This window comes from Phyllopteryx taeniolatus, chromosome 2 (genome assembly GCF_024500385.1).
Source record: "Phyllopteryx taeniolatus isolate TA_2022b chromosome 2, UOR_Ptae_1.2, whole genome shotgun sequence".
NCBI classification, from domain to species: Eukaryota; Metazoa; Chordata; class Actinopteri; order Syngnathiformes; family Syngnathidae; genus Phyllopteryx; species Phyllopteryx taeniolatus.
Genome location: NC_084503.1, coordinates 20,222,137 through 20,240,373, shown reverse-complemented (window position 1 = coordinate 20,240,373; position 18,237 = coordinate 20,222,137). Strand labels below are relative to the sequence as shown.

The 18,237-nt window shown below is 42.5% G+C and overlaps 1 protein-coding gene across 1 annotated transcript in view; it reads right to left on the bottom strand.

Annotated features, from left to right (window-relative positions):
- LOC133473033 (protein kinase C-binding protein NELL1-like) overlaps nt 1-18,237 on the bottom strand; it is a 262,509-nt gene that overhangs the window by 19,260 nt on the left and 225,012 nt on the right. The window contains exons 15-16 of the mRNA XM_061764738.1: nt 17,822-17,917; nt 8,603-8,743 (exon numbers count right to left, since the gene is read on the bottom strand). Coding sequence (XP_061620722.1) covers nt 8,603-8,743; nt 17,822-17,917 — 237 coding nt within the window. The remainder of the gene's footprint in view (nt 1-8,602; nt 8,744-17,821; nt 17,918-18,237) is intronic.

The following is an 18,237-nucleotide window of genomic DNA, read 5'->3' as shown; positions in this document are numbered from 1 at the left end:
CTGTCATTGTACTAGGTATATAATGCTTTACTTTCCTCATCTTGTTTACAGCTAGTGCTTAGTATTTTGTTGTCTTCTTTCCCTACTGTGTATTGTTTAGTTACCTTCTCATTCTTTCTCCTTTTTGTTTGTTCTGTCACTCCCCTTTAAAAACTTTGTTCTGTTTAACTGAATGGCTGTAATCCTTAATAAATATCTATCAAAGGTTTACAAATCTTCCTTTCTGCTTGACCTGCTTAACCGAACAGGACAAGAACAAAAACTAAAATACAAAAAAAAAAAAAAAAAAATGAAACTTGCAGATCTTGGAGATCTAGTATTAAGTGAAGTTTCATATGAATCCAGGCAGCCCCAGAATTTACCTGTGGCCCTCCTGCTGTCATTATGAATCAGCAGGATTCAGGCGCCTCTAGAGGCTTAGCTGTAATGTTACTCATTTGCATTTTCTTGAGCCAAACATAATGTGACATGCTGCCCAAATGCTGGGGTTAGCTCCATCTGCCATTTGAATTGATGCCACTATTGTCTGTAATTGCCTCACTGTTGTCAGCCATTCAAAATATTCTACTGCTAAAGCAGTTAAACATAAGCATAATAAAACATAAACATTCAAATGTTTGGTGAATTGGCCTGAGTTACTCATATTCAGGATACAGTTGCATTTGGCAGGCAAGCCACTGAAATGACATGAAGCTTGGCTCATGTTGTAGCCATGACAATACGCTGTGCCACTGCTGAATACATGCTATAATTGTTTGCACAATCAAGTTGCAGAAAAGATGAGCCACAGCACAACAGCTCAGTGGAGAATGTATTGTTCCTCCGCAGACTATTTGCATACACTACATAAAATCCCCATTAGCCGGTAGGACATGCACCTCTGCTGCTGGAGGATTAATGCTCGTCATGCTACATTCACCACATTCTGCCAGAAGCTGCTGCTCGCAGATGCCACACACACCCTGCAATACTGCAACACAAAAGTCATTTGGAGAATGCAGCTGAGCACAGCCAACCAAATGGAAAACTTAAAATTCAGAAACGTGTGCACCAATACCATGGAGGACATATTGCATGTGCATACAATACAAATCCTACTGTACTGTGTCAGTACTTGAAGTATCCCAAAGCTCTGTATTTGCAAATCTCAATTGTATTTCTGCTATAGGTCTCCATATGGAAAGGTCAGGTCAGTTACAGACAATGAGAAAGTGATACACACACATTGTTATGCAGGGAGACAATGGATTTTTAGAATGCATTATTCTCATCTTTGTGGAAAACCTTTCTGTTAAAGCCACATGGCTCTCCCCAAAGCATAAGGCATAATGCATGTGTTTTGAGATGCAGCCCATGTAGCTCTCACTCAAAGCAACAATGCAAAAGAAATGTAGCTTGCCGCCATCCCCAATACTTGAATACACAATGCTATTCAACATCCTGCAATGCTTCGTAATTGAGTGCAAATGAAAAATAATGTTTAGTGACGGTTTTACAACTATGCTCCGCCCATTGCTCGGCAAAATGCCTAATTTCTGTGCCGTCATTTCCTTCTACTGGGCGAGCGCAGGAAATGAATCGGGCATTCACTTCTTCTTCTTCTTTTCCTTTCGGCTTGTCCCGTTAGGGGTCGCCACAGCGCGTCATCCTTTTTCCATGAGAGCCTATCTCCTGCATCCTCCTCTCGAACACCAACTGCCATCATGTCTTCGCTCACGACATCCATCAACCTTCTCTTTGGTCTTCCTCTAGCTCTCTTGCCTGGCAGCTCCATCCTCATCATCCTTCTACCAATATACTCACTATTTCTCCTCTGGACGTGTCCAAACCATTGAAGTCTGCTCTCTCTAACTTTGTCTCCAAAACATCGAACCTTGGCTGTCCCTCTGATGAGCTCATTTCTAATTTTATCCAACCTGGTCACTCCAAGTGCGAACCTCAACATCTTCATTTCTGCCACCTCCAGCTCTGCTTCCTGTTGTCTCTTCAGTGCCACTGTCTCTAATCCGTACATCATGGCTGGCCTCACCACTGTTTTATAAACTTTGCCCATCATCCTGACACCTTCCTCCACCCGTTCCAATCTGCTTGGACCTGTTTCTTCACTTCCTTACCACACTCACCATTGCTCTGGACGGTTGACCCCAAGTATTTAAAGTCCTCTACCCTTGCCATCTCTTCTCCCTGTAGCCTCATTTTTCCCCCACCACCCCTCTCATTCATGCACATATATTCTGTTTTACTTCGGCTAATCTTCATTCCTCTTCTTTCCAGTGCATGCCTCCATCTTTCTAACTGTTCCTCCAGCTGCTCCCTGCTTTCACTGCAGATCACAATGTCATCTGCAAACATCATGGTCCACGGGGATTCCAGTCTAACCTCATCTGTCAGCCTATCCATCACCACTGCAAAAAGGAAGGGGCTCAGGGCTGATCCCTGATGCAGTCCCACATCCACCTTAAATTCTTCTGTCACACTTACAGCACACCTCACCGCTGTTCTGCTGCCCTCGTACATGTCCTGTATTATTCTAACATACTTCTCTGCCACTCCAGACTTCCGCATGCAGTACCACAGTTCCTCTCTGGGTACTCTGTCATAGGCTTTCTCTCGATCTACAGAGACACAATGTAGCTTCTTATGACCTTCTCTGTACTTTTCCATTAACATCCTCAAGGCAAATAATGCATCTGTGGTACTCTTTCTAGGCATGAAACCATACTGTTGCTTGCAAATACTCACTTCTGTCCTGAGTCTAGCCTCCACTACTCTTTCCCATAACTTCATTGTGTGGCTCATCAACTTTATTCCTCTATAGTTGCCACAGGTCTGCACATCACCTTTGTTCTTAAAAATGGGCACCAGTACACTTTTCCTCCATTCCTCAGGCATCTTCTCATGCACTAGAATTCTATTGAACAAGCTGGTCAAAAACTCCACAGCCACCTCTCCTAGATGCTTCCATATCTCCACAGGAATGTCATCAGGACCAACTGCCTTTCCATTTTTCATTCTCTTTAATGCCTTTCTAACTTCCCCCTTACTAATCATTGCCACTTCCTGGTCCACCACACTTGCCTCTTCTACTCTCCCTTCTCTATCATTTTCCTCATTCATCAACTCCTCGAAGTATTCTTTCCATCTAGCTAGGACACTGCTGGCACCAGTCAACATATTTCCATCTCTATCCTTAATCACCCTAACCTGCTGCACATCCTTCCCATCTCTATCCCTCTGTCTGGCCAGCCTGTATAGATCCTTTTCTCCATCTTTAGTGTCCAACCTGCCTTACATGTCATCATATGCCTCTTGTTTTGCTTTTGCCACCTCTACCTTTGCCCTGTGTCGCATCTCAATGTATTCCTTTTGCCTCTCCTCGGTCCTCTCAGTGTCCCACTTCTTCTTAGCTAACCTTTTTCCTTGTATGATTTCCTGTACTGTGAGGGAATCGGGCATTCACTAAATATTAAAAAAATAAACTATTGAAGAATACAATACAGATGTTCGAGGAGCTGACAGGCTTAATGAGAATTTTGCTATCTCCTCTAGTATTGGCTTGAGTGAAAATATATATTTTTTAACAAAAAACATTTGTGGATTCCAGCTTTAAAATGAAAGGCGATGTAACACAGTGGTAAACATGCTCTTGTCCCCGCTTTTTTGGAAGGTGTTGCAGCCATCAAATTCAAAATTAGTAAATATTTGAAAAAAAAAAAAAAAAAAAAAGTCTGTTTGAACATTAAATATCTTGTATTTGTAGTGTATTCAATTGAATATAGGTTGAGAAGGATTTGCAAACCATTGCATTGTGTTTTTACTTACAGTACGTTTTACACAGCGTCCCAACTTAATTGGACTTGGGATTTGTACTTTACGAACAGTAAAATTTGTTTTAGTGGTTGAATTCTATGCTTTGTTAATGTCTGACTTCTCAGAGAAGCCCAGTGAGGCAACTCAAATTTAGGTGAATTATGGTGAATTCAATTTGAAATTCCTCATTCCTGTTCCAAATGGTAAAATGTCAAGAGCTCACTGAAATTTGAGTCCACATCTATCTATTACAGCACTTATTGATGGTTGACTGTATAAATTTTATGACAGGTTCTCTAATTTGAGAAGGACTCAAGACTTAAGAGTCCACATTACATTTATCTATTAAAGCACTGCATGATGGTATGACTGTATCTATTTTATGACGGGTTGTCTAATTTGTTAAGCAGCCAAGACAAGACTATGTGATGTACAGTATATCCACGTTATTTACCACCCATCTGTACAGTACATGCACTATATGGAGCCACACATATTGTCCTACGTTAGTGGGAAATTGGCTGAGCTATTTAGTGATGCAATGTGTTTTGTTTGTGATTACTCCATTGAAACATGATGGAAACAGCAGGAGAAGACACATTTATATTTACACGATTCAATTCCTATTTCCACTTTAATTGAACGGTAAAGAAAAAAACTCTTTGTAAAGTCTTGTGAAGAAACCCATTTATTTTATCTTTATTTATGGGCTCCTGGTATCTTGGAGCTTTATTCATTTTTTAAAATCCCAGGCGTTGGATGGTCTGGTATATGAATGACAGAGATTAGGTGGTTATAAATGCAGCATAACATGATTTATGAAGGGAATTTGTAGGATGCCACACAGGTACTTTCATTGATCCCACTATGGATTCCATTGGTTACTATTTTTATAATTATAGAGCACAGAAATGTAAGCAACATAACCAAATTTTATTTTTGTAGTGTGAACATCAGATTCAGAATTGGAATCATGTTTATATGCCAAAGGAATTTTTCTCTGGTAGCTGGAGCCTTTATAGTACTTTCTAGTAAAAAGTCATAAGACAAAATATACAGTTAGGACATAAATATAAACAAGCTCAACGTTACTGAGAGTCATTAAAGGTTCTCGCTCATGCTCTGAACATTGGCACTTATTTTATAATTCTGTACTTAAAAATTATGTCTGCAGAAAAAAATCCACATACCATTAAAAATAATCATAAAAAAAAAAGACTCCTAAAAGTTATTTTAGGCTTATTTTCTGGTGGTTTTCCCGCCCATATTTAGGCCAAAAACCCCTTTGAGCCTGTGACGTAAGCAGTAGAAACCGAGCTGATGTCCTCATACGTATATATAGAACTTTGTTGGGCATATACTGGCAGATGTTTACCTTTAACCAACCTAATTGAGTTTGTTGTATTCTTGATACTGCAATGGGGCTACACCAGAGAAGGTGATGCAAGACTATTTATTTATTTTATACTCAGATTATTCTTATACTTAAGTGCTTTTCAATAATAGTTGACGAAATAAATATTATTTGATTCATAAATCTTTTATATTCAGTGATCCAACATACCTTGGCGATCCGATCCCCGGCTACAGAAGCTGGCTCGAGGGGCGTGGAACGTCACCTCTCTGGGAGCGAAGGAGCCCGAGCTGGTGTGCAAGGTCGAGAAGTTCCAACTAGATATAGTCGGGCTCACCTCCACGCACAGCTTGGGCTCTGGTACCAGTCCTCTCGAGAGGGGTTGGACTCTCTTCCACTCTGGAGTTGCCCACGGCGAGAGGCGCCGAGCAGGTGTAGGTATACTTATTGCCCCCCGGCTCAGCGCCTGTACGTTGGGGTTCAACCCGGTGGACGAGAGGGTAGCCTCCCTCCGCCTTCGGGTGGGGGAACGGGTCCTGACTGTTGTTTGTGCCTATGCAACAAAAAGCAGTTCAGAGTACCCACCCTTTTTGGAGTCCTTGGAGGGGGTGCTGGAGAGCGCTCCCGCTGGGGGCTCTATTTTTCTGCTGGGGGACTTCAATGCTCACGTGGGCAATGACAGTGAAACCTGGAGGGGAGTGATTGGGAGGAACGACCCCCCCCCCCCCCTCCCACCCCGCGTGGTGTCTTGTTATTGGACTTCTGTGCTCACCACGGATTGTGCATAATGAACACCAGATTCAAGCATAAGGGTGTCCAAACGTGCACTTGGCACCAGGACACCGTAGGTTGCAGTTCGGTGATCGACTTTGTGGTCGTGTCATTGGACTTGCGGCCGCATGTCTTGGACATTCGGGTGAAGAGAGGGGCAGAGCTGTCAACTGATCACCACCTGGTGGTGAGTTGCCTCCGATGGTGGGGGAAGATGCCAGTCCGACCTGGCAGGCCCAAACATATTGTGAGGGTCTGCTGGGGACGTCTGGCAGAATCCCCTGTCAGAAGGAGTTTCAACTCCCACCTCCAGCAGAACTTCTCCCACGTCTCGGGACTATGGACTGTGTGGACTATGTTCACATGTGGACTATGTTCCGCACCTCCATTGCTGAGGTGGCCAACCGGAGCTGTGGCCGTGAGGTAGTCGGTCCCTGTCGTGGCAGCAATCCCCGAATCCGTTGGTGGACACCAGCGGTGAGGGATGCCGTCAAGCTGAAGAAGGAGTCCTATTGGGCCTTTTTGGCCTGTGGGACTCCTGAGGCAGCTGATGGGTACCGGCTGGCCAAGCGGAATGCAGCTTTGGTGGTTTGCTGAGGAAAAAACACGGACGTGGGAGGAGTTCGGTGAGGTCATGGAGAACAATTTCCGAACGGTGAGGTGTTCCGGGCACGTCCCACCGGGAGGAGACCCCGGGGACGACCCAGGACACGCTGGAGAGACTATGTCTCTAGGCTGGCCTGGGAGCTGGAGGAAGTGGCTGGGGAGAGGGAAGTCTGGGCTTCCCTGCTGAGGCTGCTGCCCCCGCGACCCGACCTCGGAAAAGCGGAGGAAAATTGATGGATGGATGGATCCGACATACAGTATACTGTATGGTGGTTGTGTCGCTGTATATCAAAGATGGTTCAATGTCCTTCCTTTTCACAGAATGGAAAATATTGGAAACCCAATCAAGTTTCATTGATTGCGTGCTTTTCAATTTGGGCACTAGCGTATTCAAAGTTTTATGATGACGAGTTGGTACCTGCGCAGTTACAGAATGTTGAGCAGCATAAATTAAATCAGTTCCAAAGCCCAACGCCACTGCTAACGTGGGAACAGTTTGGATTCAAGTGAGATGAACGCGGCCATCCCCATAACACCAATGAGCTGGTATGTCAAAATTGTATGAAGTCGCAACAAAGAACTTAAAGCCTCAAACTGACAAAATTCATTTTAAACACAATCATCCAACGCCATGTCTTCAGCGGGGAACAAAACACAGAGTGGGACATTTCCCATTAGCTTGCAATTATGGAACCCTTTGCCCAACAATGCAAATACAAAATTGAATATGGTGCACATATGCTCACATTATATACAGTATAGCGTTACGATTGTCAGAGAGTGTAGCTATTGAACATGTTGATAAAGCAGCATTTCAAGATAGCCTGCAGAAAAGCAGTACAAAACTTGAATCACAACAGGTTGCTTTGATCTACTTGTTGTGCTGTTACTAATGTTGCTATACTTTGCACTTTTTCTTAACCAACAGGAAATATATATACAATGGGTACGGAAAGTATTCAGACGTAGTCTCTCCAGCGTGTCCTGGGTCATCCCCGGGGTCTCATCCCGGTGGGACGTGCACGGAACACCTCACCAGGGAGGTGTCCGGGAGGCATCCGAATCAGATGCCCCAGCCACCTCATCTGGCTCCTCTCAATGTGGAGGAGCAGTGGCTCTACTCTGAGCTCCTCCCGGATGGCCAAGCTTCTCACCCCTACGCTTTTCGGCCGCTTGTATCCGGGATCTTGTTCTTTCGTTCACGACCCACAGCTCGTGACCATAGGTGAGGGTAAGAACGTAGATCGACCGGTAAATCAAGAGCTTTGCCTTTCGGCTTGGCTCCTTCTTTACCACAACGGATCGATACAAAGTCTGCATCACTGCAGACGCTGCACCGATGCGCCTGTCGATCTCCCGTTCCATTCTACATTCATACAATGCCAATGTTTTTGGAGGGGACTGTAGATAAGCTCGAGAAATTGGAATGACCTGATTTTAGCCCTCTTGGCAGAAAAACGTCTGAAACTGGAATGCATGGACAATTTTATGTCATGTTTTTTATATGTTTACTGAGGCACCATAAAGACAATATTAGATCCGAAATACTACAAAAGGTTGGTTTGGCAATAAATGATACCTTTAATGTTTTTATGTTTTGAGTTCAAAAGTACTCTGGTAAACGGCCCCAAAACCACACCAGTGCTCCTCAAACAATGGCATTCAAAATAATACCAGTAAAAACTTGAGTGGATTAATTTAAAGATTAATTTGGATTACTATTTTTTTTTTTCCCTCTTTCTTTACTCATGGCCAAGCCTATATACCAAGTGCAGCATTTGTTTGGCATTGCTTTTATTCTTTTTGTCGATTGCAACCATCAAACTGGAAGCAGGATAAACATATCTTCTTTTTAAATGCAACTCACAGTCCCACATGCTTCCTAGCAAGTAGAATGTGCGAAAGGATCACAAATGAAAGTGGCAATGAGGACGCCAGGGAGTAACAGTATTCAGAATTTTAATCAGATCACGAACGTTATGGCGGAAATAGTATATTTATGAGCTGATAGAGCTGCTATTTGAAGTTGTTGTAAGAATGTTTTAAACTGTGTATACTCACCAATGCATGAGCTCCCATCAAGCAGATATGAGCCATTGTCATGGAAACCAGTTCTGCATTCACAGTGGTACCAGCCAGGGAGGTTGACACAGCGAGAATGGTTGTGACACTCAATCAGGCCCTCAGCACACTCGTTGATATCTAAATATACACACACACACAGACACACACGCAAAAACACATGCTTGATTATGAACATGAAACATCTGTGCTGTTTGGTTGTCTTGCCTGTTCGCAACAGTGGAAGCTAATCCCATTAAATTGCCAAATACTGTCACAAGAATGGCACTGGGCCAGTGGCTGCCCACATTCGATGCCACCCATTTCGGTAGCTTTTCCATCACAGTGGGATTAAAGTATGCACATTTCCACTTTTACCCGCCTTGCTTTGTTTCTCTCAAGTGGTGTAAATACTCATGCTCAGCCCAGAGGCGGTAGGTCTTAGCTCCTTCTCGGGAGAGTAAATCTCTCTCATCCATTATGTATCATGTGAAGTCTGCTTCTCATCGGCAACTCTTTCCATGCTGGCTATAAAACACAACCTGCTCACACACTTAGATAGCTAAACCATGACCTCCAGTCACATTCTCAATCACCTCAATGCAAACAGTAGCGAACAGGACAAGGAAGTCCTTATTAACTTCCATATTTGTGTATACCTTCGCTTGCGCCTCATGGTGAGGGGTGAAAAACCCAAGGGTGGAAACTTTAATTTGGTACACGAATTTAAGGTCAGACTGCTCTGTGGTATACCATTTGGGTAAAACGATGCAAAAGTATGATGCCTTTCCACGAGAACCAATAAATATATTAAATTTGGGGTATCAAATATCTGTCCATTATTAAGATATTAATGATCAATTTGGGTTGTAATGATGAAAATTTCACGACAATATGTTAATGACGGTGGTATGGTGATCGACTGGTTAGCACATCTGCCTCACAGTTCGGAGGACCCAGCTTGAAATCCAGCCTCGCCTGTGTGGAGTTTGCATGTTCTCCCCGTGCCTGCATGGGTTTTCTCTGGGTACTCCTCACATAGTCCAAAACATGCATGGTAGGTTAATTGAAGACTCTAAATTATCCATAGGTATGAATGTGAGTGCGAATGGTTGTTTTGTCTATGTGTGCCCTGCCAGCATGCCTGCGACCGTAGTTTTTTAAAAAACATTTTTTACAGTTTTGTATGAGTGCACTTTATCACATAGAGAGATGCTCAAATTTGCTAAGTACAGTTCAATTGTATTTAAGTTTAAAGGAAAATACATTCACATTTAATCTTTTAGAACTTTCTTTTCAAACATTGAAAAGTAGGCTCGCATGTACAGGCTACACAAAAGGCGTCCAAGAACTGACCCTTGAGGAATCGATCAGATTGAAAACATCCAATGGCCACAAAAAAACTTGTTTCCGCTAAGGTACAATTTTTATTAAACTTTAATGTGTACTATTATTTAATTAAATCAATATACAAGGATAGGTCTGTATTTTGCTATATTTAAGCACAGTGTTACAGTAATCTTCAAACTGTTACGGTGGCTTTTAATAATATTAAATAAAACCGCTGCCTTATTGTTGATGAACATTTAGCCTACTACGCTCCCGCATGTCATGATGGTGGTACTTGGAGAGCCATGTGTTTTTTGAGCTGGTACCTGGTGTAAAAAGGTTTGAGAACCACTGCTTCACATAATTAAACATGTAAAAACAAAAGTCAAAAGACTTTTGAAAACAAAGTACAGAAAAAAGAGATCTTACTAAAATTGCTAAAATAATGTATAGTGCAGTAGAGAAAAAATATTTTAAAAATGACTTTAAAATGCTTTAAAAGAGCTCAATTGTAAGCATGAGGGAAAACAAGTTTTTAACATGGACTTAAAAAAATTGACAGTTGGGGCTGACCTCACTTCTTTTGTCAACTTATTCCCTTTGTGTCCAGCATAATGGCTAAATGCTGCTTCACCATGTTTGCGCTGAACTCTGGGCTCCACTAACTGACCTGAGTCTGTAGATCCTCAGAGCCCTACTGGGTTTTTATCCATTAGCATTTCTTGTATGTATTCAGGACCTAAACCATTCAGTGATTTACAGACCAATAGCAGAAATTTTAAGCGTATTCTATAGCTGTCTGGGAGCCAGTGTAAAGACTTCAGAATTTGAATAATAGGCTCTGATTGGTTCGTTTTGGTCAGAACCCAAGCTGCAGTGTTCTAAATTAGCTGCAACTATTAAACGCTCTTTTGGGGGAGTCCAGTCAGAAGACCATTACAAATATCAAGTCTACTTGAGATAAAAGCATGCATGAGCTTCTCCTGGAGTGTTTGGAAAATGCAATCCTCCATACTGAATATATATGTTCTTCAGCTGGTAGGAGGCTGTTTCAGTGATTGATTTTACATGACTGCTGAAAGTCAGATTAGAATCTATCAGTACACCAAGGTTTGGGACTTGTTCTTTGGTTTTTAAAGAGAGTGACTCCAGGGATTTACTAACAATCCTCTTTTCTTTACTGCCAAAAACAATTAATCAAATCCATCAAAGTCCTCATCTTCTGTATGCAAAATGAACAGCTGGGCAAGTTCTCCAACAAACACGCCGGGTTCCCTCTCATCATTGTCGGAGTCAGTCTCGTTGCTGGTCTCGTCAAAGTAGATACCTTAGCCCAAGCATCCAAAATCTATTCACATATGGTGCCGTAACTCGCCCAGTCTTAGTTGCACTTGGTTTTTCACAGCGGCTGTGAGATGGGCGCGCATAGAGTCACAAATCAAGAGGGAAGGTGACGCGTGGAAAAAAATCATCCGGTCTCTTTAGGTACACCTCACTCAGCCACTCTCTCATTTTCTCCTCGTCCATCCAGCCTTTTTGATTGGCCTTAACGTTGACTTCGGCTGGAAACCTTTCTTTAGGCAGCGGCTTCCTCTTAAAAATCACCATAGCTGGCAGTTTCTGTCCATTACTATGGCAACCAAGCCCAACAGTAAAAGCATACTTCTCGTGCCCCGTTGAGCATATCGCTACCGTAGTGGTCCTCTTCTTCCCTACCGTGTGGTTCACCGGGATGTCGAAAGTGAGCGAAAATGAGCGGCACCTCGTCCATGTTGGTGATGTGGTTGGGCTGGATGTGTTTGTTGGGAATTTTTTTTACTGCAGTTGGAGCGGAAGATGTCCAGCTTTTCCTTGTAATCCGCCGTAAATTGCTGCGCCACGGTAGTCCTTGCCCGGATGGATAGATGGTGTCGTTTCATAAAACGAAAGCACCAAGACGGACCTCCTTGAAAATGTTAGATTTTCATTTCTACTGCAAGCGTTATTGCCCTCAGTCGAATGGTGACTGTAGAGACACTTCTCCCGGCTGTTCTTTGCTCATTAATCCACTTCCCGAGTTGGTCTTCCAAATCGGGCTACCTCGCCTTGTTTCCGCGGAAACTCAGCTTCGTCTTCTTGACTTGGCGAAGCTCGTTTTCCTGTTTCCTCCACTTGCGAACCATGGATTCGTTGATCTTGAATTCTCTTGCAGCTGCTTGATTCCCATGTTCCTCCGCGTAACTAATAGCTTGCAGTTTAAACTGTGCTTCGTAAGCGTGTCTCTTCGTAGGTGCAATTTTCGGGGGTCCTTCGCCAAACCGATGCACATACCGGAACTATATACCTACTGGGGGCGTGTCTTTTTGCATCCTCTGTCATGCGCACCCTTCCCCCTTTATGTCCGCATGCTGTACTCAGTCACGTCCGCCTGTCAGCAGAAAATGCTCCCAATCAGTCAAGCGGAGCGCTCATTAAAGTCACACAACAACATTTACAGATTTTGGAACACGGTGCACACATAAGGCGCGCTGCATTATAAGGCGCCCCATCCATTTTGGAGAAAATTTAAGACTTTTAAGTGCGCCTTATGGACGTGAAAATACGGTAGTTAACAAAGTTGTGAAGTATTTGTTTGACCCAAGGGTAGCATCCATCGTTCCATTTCTGTATCGCTTTTCCTCACTAGGGTTGCGGGTGTCCTGGAGCCTATCTCTTTGGGCGAGAGGCGGTGTACACCCTGAACTGGTCGCCAGCCAATCGCAGGGCACATATAAACAAACAACTACTCGCACTCAAATTCACACCTACAGGCAATTTAGAGTCTTCAATCAACCTACCATGTATGTTTTTGGGCTGTGGGAGAAAACCGGAGTGCCCAGATAAAACCCACGAAGCCACGGGGAGAACATGCAAACTCCACACAGGCGGGGCCGGGATTTGAACCCCGGTCCTCAGAACTGTGAAGGAGATGTGCTAACCAGTACATCACCATGCCACCCCAAGGGTAGCATGTACAGGCATCCAAGAACTGGAATTGATCAGATTGAAAACATCCAATGGTCACAAAATAACTGTAAGTAGGAGCTGAACCATTTAAGGACTGGTTCATTGAGTCCTACCCAAGTTTCCAACCTGTTCAAGAGTATGTTATGATCATCTGTATCAAATGCAGAACTGAGATCCAATAAAACAAGAACTGACACCTTTCCAAAGTCAGTGTTCTACGTGACATAAATTAGCATTTTGCAAAGACCTGATTCTGTACTGTGATAATGTCGGAAACCAGATAGAAATGTTTCAAATTTGAAATCTGTTAAAAAGTCAATTTAAGTTTAAGAAATTGCTGAGTTGATTAAACACAACTTTCTCAGCAATCTTGGCTATGAAGGGAGGTTTGCGATAGGTCTATCGGTTGCAAACATGGAAGCATCCAGCGTTCTCTTTTTCTTGATCAAGTGTTTATTTGCTCCATACTGTAGGTAACAATATCAGCCTTTAGCTTTTAGTTTTCCCATAGCAGCCTCTCGGACTGCAATTTTTACTTTATGCCACATAGTGTATCAATATGGTAATCGTAACGTTTGATTGGAAAGTGCTATGTGTGCTGCCGAACCTCTGAGTCTGACGTCTTCCTGTTTTTTTCACAATAATGATCCACTCACTCCACACAATTCCTTAATGTTTACGTTACATCTTAATTTCTCATAAATTGGCAACATTTTCAACATGTAACAGTTTTACTCAACTTACATGGCTCGTTTGTTTTTTTGCCTTTCGCCTGCGTTTACGATGACAGTTCATGATGCAGTCAAGAACAGCTCAGAATTTTTATCAATTGACTTGACTCGAGTCAATTGACTTGACTCGAGTTAACTCGAGTTGCTAGTTTTTTGACTTGCGACTTGCTTGCCAAATACTTAAGAAAGACTTGACTTGACTTTAGACATGGTAGCCAAGAGACTTGACTTTGACTTGAACTACATGACTTGAGAAGTCATCTCATTTAGAGCTGGAAATCTGCATTTTAATTAAGACAGTTAGCCTTATTTTTATTTTTTTTGGAAAGAAACTATTTTGGGGGTCATTCGCGCCAACCTGGCAACACAGTCTGGGTTGTTGCACACTTGCCATTGTAAAATAGGCACCTTCATGAACAACGATGGAAGGAGCGCCAACGATAATACATTTTGGATTCAAGGATTATGTTGTTGATGATGTCTGCAAAAACCTGCATGGTTTGAAATTCGCACATTAAAGACACAACAACGAGGATGAACGAAGCTAATTTAACAATTTAGCATCGACTGGTTTGAGATGATTAAAAATAAAAATGATGTGATTGTGAACGTTTTAGTACAGCTAAGTAACATAAGGGGTGGGACGGTGTATTATCCGAACCTTTCGTTTCGGTTCATAGGCACGTAAAACACTTTCTTTTTTCCCCCTCTCATTTACTAATGAGGCGAGAGCAGAGCAGAAAGTAGCGCCTAAAATATAATGTCAAACGCTGAATGCAGAGGAAGTGAGGTAATAAATGTGCGGCGGCGTTTGCAGGCATGATGAAAGAGTCGCCGCAAGAAGATGCCAGATGCGTTATAGGTCTGCTGTATCGGATCACTTTGCATTACGATCACGGTGATGAAAAATGTTCTTGACAAAAGTGCATTGCACAATTGCAAAGAAAGCACAAATTGTGAGTAGCTACGTGTGAATATAATTTTCACACTACTAAATGTGTTTATTGAAGTGTCACCATTAAAATGTCATCTGTTGTGCCGGCTCTGTGATGAAGCTGTCTGCATGTTTTTAAAACTGGGACCACAACATGTGAAACATAACCTTTAATTTAATGACAATTGTCATTTTTCCAGAGTCAGTGCTTCTAAATGAGAACAGATTCAGAATCCTCTTTATTTGTCAAGTATGTAAAAAAAACAATTGGAATTTGTCTCCGGTAGTTGGAGCCGGTCTAGTTAAACAACAGACAACCATTTTGACAAAAAAAAAAAAACACTTTTGAGACATAAAAACACTACGGAGAGTCACTTAGCAATAAGAGGTTGTTGATACAATTACAGTTGTGCAAATGATGCAGAGTGCTTTCAATCTAATGGCAAGAGGGAAGAACATTGTTTCATACTTAACAGTCACATCCATAGTTATGAGAGCATGTGCACATGTAAGCAACCACATTATGTCTGTTTATTTTTACTTCACTCAAAAAAATATATATATATTTTCAAATGAGTATGAGTACTCATTTGTGTGTGTGTCAAATTAAAGGTGAAAAATGTTTTGAAGGCACGGTTAGGACATCTGCCTCACAGTTCTGAGGACCCAGGTTCAAATCCGCCTTTGCCTATGTGGTGTTTGGATGTTCTTCCCGTACCCGAGTGTTTTTTTCCCGGTTTCCTCCCGAGGTGGGCTGGGGGACCGCTCTGGGTCTTGGGAGTGGGTGGCGTCCCACTGGCTGGGTCCCTTGTGGGATGGGCTTGCGGGCTTGGCCTCCCCCTGCGGCTGGAGGGGGCCGGCTGGACCCTTCCTCGGTGTGTCGGCTCAGCAACTCCATACACTGGTTGACTAACATGCATGTGATATGGTGTTCATTCACTAATAAGGTCCATAGACACGCTATAGGCTTTAATTGCTTGTGCTGGGACCACTAATAGTAACACAGGTTATATTAAGATATGAGCTCACAGGTTCTTACAGGTATTTAGACTCTATAGAAAGCATCCAACTGCACCACTCATCTGCCTTGCTGATTTCCCACATCCTGTCCTGTCCTGCCCTTTTCTGTCCTCTCTCATCTTGTTCTATTGGTTAGTTGTTGCATGTCCTCACCGGGTGTGCCCCCCCCCCCCCCCCCCCCCCCCACCTCTCCATCCACAAATAAGAACACGATTTGACTGTTGTAACATTACTTGTGGTCAAATACCTAGACTTTCTAAAGATTGTTCTGCTGCTGTGGTTTGCACCCCTACTCCCCTTGTCCGTCTGTCTCCTAAAACCTTTTTTCTGTTCAGCTGCATTTTCAAAACAACATCAGGATAATTAAAAACATAAATAAAAAATAATCAGAGGGAGTATTTCAAACTACCCTGCTGCACAGCAAAACTGTTCCAGCAGAAAAGGCATACAGATCCACCATTCTGCATGGCCATGCAGCTGAACAGGACTGGTAAAAAATAAATAAATAAATAAATAAATAAATAAAATAAAAAAATATATATAGTGGCGGCACGGTGGCCGACTGGTTAGAGCGTCAGCCTCACAGTTCTGAGGACCCGGGTTCAATCCCTGGCCCCGCCTGTGTGGAGTTTGCATGTTCTCCCTGTGCCTGCGTGGGTTTTCTCCGGGCAATCCGGTTTCCTCCCACATCCCAAAAACATGCATTAATTGGAGACTCTAAATTGCCCATAGGCATGACTGTGAGTGCGAATGGTTGTTTGTTTCTATGTGCCCTGCGATTGGCTGGCAACCAGTTCACACATGGAATATGTTGCCAACAGAAGTGACATCATCCCCAAGTGTGAATGTTTTTAAGTCCAGGTTAAAATTTCCACTTTTAAAGGATATTTCTTGCACTGTAATTGTACCTTTAATTTTTTTCCCTCTTTGTTTGAAAAGTTTATAAGCTGTTTTTTGTCTTTGTTTTTAAATGCTTTTAATCATGTAAATCACACTGAGTTACCTTGTGTATGAAATTCGCAATATAAATAAATTTGCTTTTTAACTATTTCAATTACTTGCTCATAGTAAGGTAACTAATTACACTTGATTACATTTTGGTTACTTTCCTTAATTTTGAATGAACGCTATCAACTGTCAAATTTCTTTACATTTTAAGACCTGATAGTGTTCAAACCTTTTCGCAGTACTTAAGACTACACAAAGACAATGTAATAAAAGACTCCACAAGATTGAAATTCAGTATTTTTTTACGGTTAGAACAACTGCATGCAACATGCATTTCATTGTCCTAACAAATCGGTAAACTTTCACAGTCAAGACTTTCAACAGTTAATGCAAATTTGGAGCAGGACTTAACAGTAAATTAAAGCACTTTCTCTGTAAAATTCAAAAATCAAACTGGGCAACAGAATAATACATAAAGCTACCAGATGTTACAGGCTACGAACCTGCAAAGATCTTTTGACACCGCACTTCGCAATGCACAGTGTGCCCAATGAACCCATTCATTGTGTATGTGCTGAGAGGACAGGACCATATGAAACAATGTCGCATCACAGCGTGGCGTGACGGGAGGTCGTTTGCTGCGATGTGGTGCAACGTGCAAGCAAACAAACCCTAAGCAAAGCCAGGGCTTTCTTTTGCAACAATGACAAATACATATTGTGGTCTACTTCTCATCGATCAGCGGGAAAAGTGTCCATGTTACTTCCTGGTTGACTGCTACATCAGAACTTCCAAATAAGGGCAAACCTGTTGTCCTTGTGTGCTGCCCCACGGTCTTTTTACACTGCACAAGTGCGGTGTGAAATTGGCTTTAGTGTGTCCTCAGATTTAACATCAACTGTTTTTTGACGTCAAAAACCAAAACAACAAGAATGCCTCCACATTGTGCCGCGTAGGCTATGGTTGCACACAACTGGGTACAATCACAAAGGGGACTGGGAACATTGCGTCCACCACCGTGGCCGCCATGTAGGCACGTGTAGCATTGGCTTGGAAGGAGGATGTTCCCAGCATGGTGTGTGACGCCATTTCGTAAAATAATTGTAGTTATACAAGCTAAAAGTTGCTCTTTTCTTGCCTTTGTTTCTGCCTGCATTGTTATAAATGTGTGTCTAAGTGATATGTCGGATGAGTTTGTATGTCAGCGTTATTATTTATATGAAACCAGGACTTTGTGTTGTATGATGATAATGACCTTCCGGTCTGTTTTACCTGTCTCACAATATCGTCCTGTGAATCCTGAAGGGCAAACACATGTATTGGGAGACACACAAGTCCCGCCACTCCTACATCCCTCTTCACAGAAAGCTGGAAAGACAGAAAAAAAGAAGGAAAACCTTGATAAAAGACAACACCTCATACGCTCAACATTTTGGATACAACAGGGGTATTTTTAGGCAACACAAGGTGCAAAGAGATTATTTCTCACTTCTGTGAGGTGATATTTTTTTCAGCCATTTGGGGGAGAACACATTTTATTATTCACTTACAGGAATATGCTATTACTGTCTGAAAGGAATTGCTCTAATATAATTTGCACTGGTTAGGGATGGAATATGTGTGTAGGTCATTTAAACCATTTCATTTAATACATATTGAAAGGTCTTCCAAACAAGCAGCCAAATGTC